Source organism: Cetorhinus maximus, unplaced genomic scaffold (genome assembly GCF_964194155.1).
Source record: "Cetorhinus maximus unplaced genomic scaffold, sCetMax3.hap1.1 HAP1_SCAFFOLD_1413, whole genome shotgun sequence".
NCBI classification, from domain to species: Eukaryota; Metazoa; Chordata; class Chondrichthyes; order Lamniformes; family Cetorhinidae; genus Cetorhinus; species Cetorhinus maximus.
The window spans coordinates 68,526-74,525 of NW_027597354.1; the positions used below are offsets into that span (position 1 = coordinate 68,526).

Here is a 6,000-nt window from a genome sequence, read left to right on the forward strand (position 1 = left end):
GGTCTGTCAAAGCTGCTGTACCTTGATATCCAGCATGCTCAGTATTTGCTTACTGTTGCAGATAGATAGATCAACAGTGCTATCAAGCGGCACTTGCTTAGCAAAAACCTGCCCTCTGTCACTCAGTTTGGTTTCCACCAGGGTCGCTCAGCTCCTGGCCTCATTACAGCCTTGGTTCAAACATGGACAAAAGAGCTGAACTCCAGAGGTGAGGTGAGAAAGTCCTGCCCTTAATATCAAGACAACATTTGACCGAGTGTAGCATCAAGGAGCCCTAGCAAAACTGGAGTCAATGGGAATCAGGAGGAAAAGTCCCTGCTGATTAGAGTCATACATAGCACTAAGGAAGGTGGTTGTTGGAGGTCAATCATCTCAGTTCCAGTACATCACTGCAGGAGTTCCTCAGGGTAGTGTCCTAGGCACAACCATCTTCAGCTCCTTCATCAACGACCTTCCTTCCATCATAAGGTCAGAAGTGGAGATGTTCGCTGATGATTGCACAATGTTCAGCACCATTCGCGACTCCCCGGATACTGAAGCAGTCCATGACCAAATGCAGCAAGACCTGGACAATATCCAGGCTAAGGCAGGCAAGTGGCAAGTAACATTCACACCACACAAGTGTCAGGCAATGACCATCTCCAACAAGAGAGAATTGAACCACTGCCCCTTAACAGTCAATGGTATTACCAACACTGAATCCCCACTATCAACATCCTGGGGGTTACCACTGACCAGAAACTGAACTGGACTAGCAATATAAATATTGTAGCTACAAAAGCAGGTCAAAGGCTAGGAATCCTGTGGCGGGTAACTCACCTCCTGATTTCACAGAACCTGTCCGCCATCTATAAAGCACAAATGAGGAGTGTGATGGGATACTCTCCACTTTCCTGTATGAATGCAGCTCCAATAACACTCAAGAAGCTCAACACTGTCCAGGACAAAGTAGTCTGCCTGATTGGCACCCCATTCACTCACTCACTTCCTCCACCACCACCGCACAGTGGCAGCAGTGTGCACCACCTACAAGATACACTGCAGCACCTTCCAAACCCACGACCGCTACCATCTAGAAGGACAAGGGCAGCAAACACATGGGAACACCACCAGCTGCAAGTTTCCCTCCAAGCCACTCACCATCGACTATGAAATATATTGGCATTCCTTCACTGTCGCTGGGACAAAATCCTGGAACTCCTTCCCGAACAGCACTGTGGGTGTACCTACACCACATAGGCTGCAGCGGTTCAAGAAGGCAGCTCACCACCAACTGCTCAAGGGCAAATAGGGATGGGCAATAAATGCTGGTCTAGCCAGCGAAGCCCACATCCCATGAATGAATGAAAAAAAGGCCTGTTCTGCTCTTCAATGAGATCATGACTGTTTGCTACCTAACTCCATTTAGCCACCTTTGCCCCATATCCCTTAATGTGTTGCCCCTTCGGATAATAGAAATCTATCAATCTCAATCTAGAGAACTGTCCTGATGAGATCACATCTGAAATACTGTGTACAGTGTTGGTGTCCTTATTTAAAAAAAGGATATAATTGCTTTAGAAGTTCAGAGAAGGTTCACTCGACTCATTCGCGGGACGAAGGGTTTATCTTATGAGGAAAGGTTGCACTGGTTGGTCCTTTTTCCGTTGGCGTTTAGAAGAATGATAGGTGATCTTATTGAAACATATAAGATCCTGAGGGGATCTGATAGGGTGGATACCCAGAGGATGTTTCCTCCTGTGGGAGAGACTAGAACTAGAGGACACAGTTTAACAATAAGAGGGCTCCTTTTTAAGACAGGGATGAGGAGAAGTTTTTTTCTCTCAGAAGGTCGTTAGTCTATGGAATTCTCTTCCCCAGAAAGCAGTGGAGGCTGGGTCATTGAATTTATTCAAAGCTGAGTTTGACAGATTTTTGATAGACAAGGGAGTCAAGGGTTATGGGGGGCAGACAGGAAAGTAGAATTGAGATCAGAACCAGATGACCTCATTGAATGGCAGGGAAAGTTCAAAGGGCTGAAAGGCCTACTCCTGCTCTTAAGTTCCTATGTACTTGTGGTATAACTATGCCATATTTTTGACAGTATCTGTCATAATATGGATGTTAAATGATACTGATATATCAGAACAAAATTCATGATAAGCAATTGGAACATACAGAAGTAAGACACATTAATTAAAAAGTAGTGTTCAACCAAATTTTCTTTACAAAAAGCTTATCACTTTCACAAGAAACAGTCTCCTATTTTTATTCTCATTCCCTAACCGTAGGAACAGGAGCAAGCCATTTAGTTCCTTGAGCCTACTCTGGCTTTCAATGAGATCCTGGCTGATCGGGTACCATTTGGCTACCTTTGCACCACATTCCCTAATATGTTACCGCTGTGGATAACAGAAATCTATCAATCCCGGAGTTAAAATTTAAAAATTATTGGGCATCAACTGTTGTTTGTGGAAGAGTGTTCCAAACTTCTTTTTGTGAAAAGGTGTTTATTAATTTCACTCTGAAAGGTCTGGCTCTAATTTTTAGACTATGCCCCCTAGTCCTGGACTTCCCAGCGGTGGAAATTGTTTCTCTCCATCTATCCTATTGTGAAAACTCTGTTCAAATCACCCCTTACTTAACCTTCTCAAGACCAGGAATACAACCCTGGTATGTGTAATCTTTCCTTATAATTTAATCGTTGGGAGTCCAGGTGTCATTCTAGTAAATCTACACTGCATTCCTCCCAGGCCAATATATGTTTCTTAAGCTGCAGTTTCAGAAATACTGAGAGAGAAGTTCACCAAGCACAGGCTACCGTTTTCAAACCTTCTCCGGCTCATTCTGATTAGCTGAACATTTTCCAGCCACCCGATCCGTCAGCATAAACTCCAGTACATTCCTGACACAGATACCAAGCTGGGTCTATAGGTTCCCTGGTTTTCTCTCCCTCTCATCTCCCCTGACACCCCAACCAAATCATATCAACCTGTCTGGAAAGAGCTCCAGATTTCACACTCTATATGAAAGTGTGTTACCCCCAGTCCAGGCTCCATGGCCCGGCTCTAGCTTGGAACCCGGCTTGTCTTCTGGTTCTGGCTTCTTACACGAGTGGAAGCAGCGTCAGTCAGTCAGGCCCCGCCCGCCCGCCCCCAGGCCCCGCCCGCCCGCCCCCAGGCCCCGCCCGCCCGCCCGCCCCCAGGCCCCGCCCGCCCGCCCGCCCCCAGGCCCCGCCCGCCCGCCCCCAGGCCCCGCCCGCCCGCCCGCCCCCAGGCCCCGCCCGCCCGCCCCCAGGCCCCGCCCACCCCACCCCGCCCCCAGGCCCCGCCCGCCCCACCCCGCCCCCAGGCCCCGCCCACCCCACCCCGCCCCCAGGCCCCGCCCGCCCCACCCCGCCCCCAGGCCCCGCCCACCCCACCCCGCCCCCAGGCCCCGCCCACCCCACCCCGCCCCCAGGCCCCGCCCACCCCACCCCGCCCACCGGCCCCGCCCATCCGCCCGCCCTCAGGCCCCGCCCCGCCCCGGCCCGGCTGTGCCCCTGCACCGCGGGTTGATGTTGAGACCCAGCAGAGGTGCAGGTGATACGGACCCGGATCCTGACCAGGGACCGTGTGAAGTGCAGCCTCCGCGGGCTGGGCGGTGCTGCTGAGAGCCGGGGCCTCGCTGCCCCTGTGAGGGAGCGGGTGCGGATACCGCGGGGGGGGAAGCGCCTCCCTAACCGCCGGGGCTGTGACCGGTCCCACACCCCAGGCCGCCGGACAGGGCCCCACATTTACCTGACGACCGCCTCCCGCCTCCATCCTCGCTCGGCCGGCCGACACTGCGCACATGCGTGAGCCGCAGGATCACGTGGTCAGAGGAGCGTGGGCAGTGATTGGAGCGGAGCTAAGAGGTGGCCATCTTGGTAAAGGGAGGACTCGCCGGAAATTGATCTATGCGGTGGCCATCTTGGTAAAGGGAGCTGCACTCCGTTCTCTCAGGTCCAACCCCAACATTGTCATCAAACCCGCTGACAAGGGTGGTGCTGTTGTTGTCTGGCGCACTGTCCTCTACCTCGCGGAGGCTGAGCGTCAACTCACAGACAATTCCTCCTACCTCTCCCTGGACCATGACCCCACCACTGAACATCAAGCCATTGTTTCCAGGACTGTCACTGACCTCATCTCCTCAGGAGATCTTCCTCCCACAGCTTCCAACCTGATAATCGCCCAACCTCGGACGGCCCGCTTCTACCTCCTACCCAAAATCCACAAACAGAACTGTCCTGGCAGACCGATCGTGTCAGCCTGTTCCTGCCCCACGGAACTCATTTCTCGTTATCTTGACTCCATTCTCTCTCCCCTTGTCCAGTCCCTTCCCACCTACATCCGTGATTCCTCTGACACCCTACATCATATCAACAATTTCCAGTTCCCTGGACCCAACCGCTTCCTCTTCACTATGGACGTCCAATCCCTCTACACCTCCATCCCCCACCAGGATGGTCTGAGGGCCCTTAGCTTCTTCCTTGAACAGAGGCCTGAACAATCCCCATCCACCACTACTCTCCTCCGTCTGGCTGAACTTGTTCTCTCACTGAACAATTTCTCCTTAAACTCCTCTCACTTCCTCCAAATAAAAGGTGTGGCTATGGGTACCCGCATGGGCCCCAGTTATGCCTGTCACTTTATGGGGTATGTGGAACATTCCTTGTTCCAGTACTACTCCGGTCCCCTCCCACAACTCTTTCTCCGGTACATCAATGATTACTTCGGTGCTGCTTCATGCTCTCGTCCGGACCTGGAAAAATTTATTAATTTTGCTTCCAATTCCCACCCCTCCATCAATAACACATGGTCCATCTCTGACACTTCCCTTCCCTTCCTTGACCTCTCTGTCTCAATTTCTGGTGATAGACTGTCCACCAATATCCATTACAAGCCTACGGACTCCCACAGCTACCTCGACTACAGCTCCTCACGCCCTGCTTCCTGTAAGGACTCCATCCCATTCTCTCAGTTCCTTCGCCTCCGTCGCTTCTGTTCTGATGATGCCACTTTCAAAAACAGTTCCTCTGACATGTCTTCCTTCTTCCTTAACCGAGGTTTTCCACCCATGGTGGTTGACAGGGCCCTCAACAGTGTCCAGCCCATCTCCCGTGCATCCACCCTCACGCCTTCTCCTCCCTCCCAGAAACATGATAGGGACCCCCTTGTCCTCACTTATCACCCCACCAGCCTCTGCATTCAAAGGATCAACCTCCGCCATTTCCGCCAACTCCAGCATGATGCCACCACCAAACACATCTTCCCTTCACCCCACCCCCCCCGGCGGCATTCTGCAGGGATTGTTCCCTCTGGGACACCCTGGTCCACTCCTCCATCACCCCCTACACCTCAACCCCCTCCCACGGCACCTTCCCATGCAATCGCAGAAGGTGCAACACCTGCCCCTTTACTTCCCCTCTCCTCATTGTCCAAGGGCCCAAACACTCCTTTCAAGTGAAGCAGCATTTCACTTGCACTTCCCTCAATTTAGTCTATTGCATTGGCTGCTCCCATTGTGGTTTCCTCTACACCGGAGAGACCAAACGCAGACTGAGTGACCGCTTTGCAGAACACCTTCAGTCTGTCCACAAGCATGACCCAGACCTCCCTGTCACTTGCCATTTCAACACACCACCCTGCTCTCATGCCCACATGTCCGTCCTTGGCCTGCTGCATTGTTCCAGTGAAGCTCAACGCAAACTGGAGGAACAGCACCTCACCTTCTGACTAGGCACTTTACAGCCTTTCGGACTGTATATTGAGTTCAACAATTTTAGATCATGAACTCTCTCCTCCATCCCCACCCCCTTTCCGATCCCCTTTTTTCCAATAATTTATATAGATTTTTCTTTTCCTACCTACTTCCATTATTTTTAAATGTATTTGCATCCATTGTTTTATCTCTACCTTTTAGCCTATTTCGATCCCTTCCCCCCCACTAGGGCTATCTTTACCTTGCTCGTCCTGCTTTCTACTCTTAATGTCACCCATT

The 6,000-nt window shown here is 51.8% G+C and overlaps 1 protein-coding gene across 1 annotated transcript in view; it reads right to left on the reverse strand.

Moving 5' to 3' along the window:
* gemin8 (gem (nuclear organelle) associated protein 8) overlaps positions 1–3,837 on the reverse strand; it is a 38,739-nt gene extending 34,902 nt beyond the window's left edge. Inside the window, exon 1 of the mRNA XM_078536676.1 lies at positions 3,759–3,837. Within this exon, the coding sequence (XP_078392802.1) occupies positions 3,759–3,812 (54 nt within the window). The 5' untranslated portion in view covers positions 3,813–3,837. The remainder of the gene's footprint in view (positions 1–3,758) is intronic.
* Positions 3,838–6,000: the final 2,163 nt, after the last annotated feature.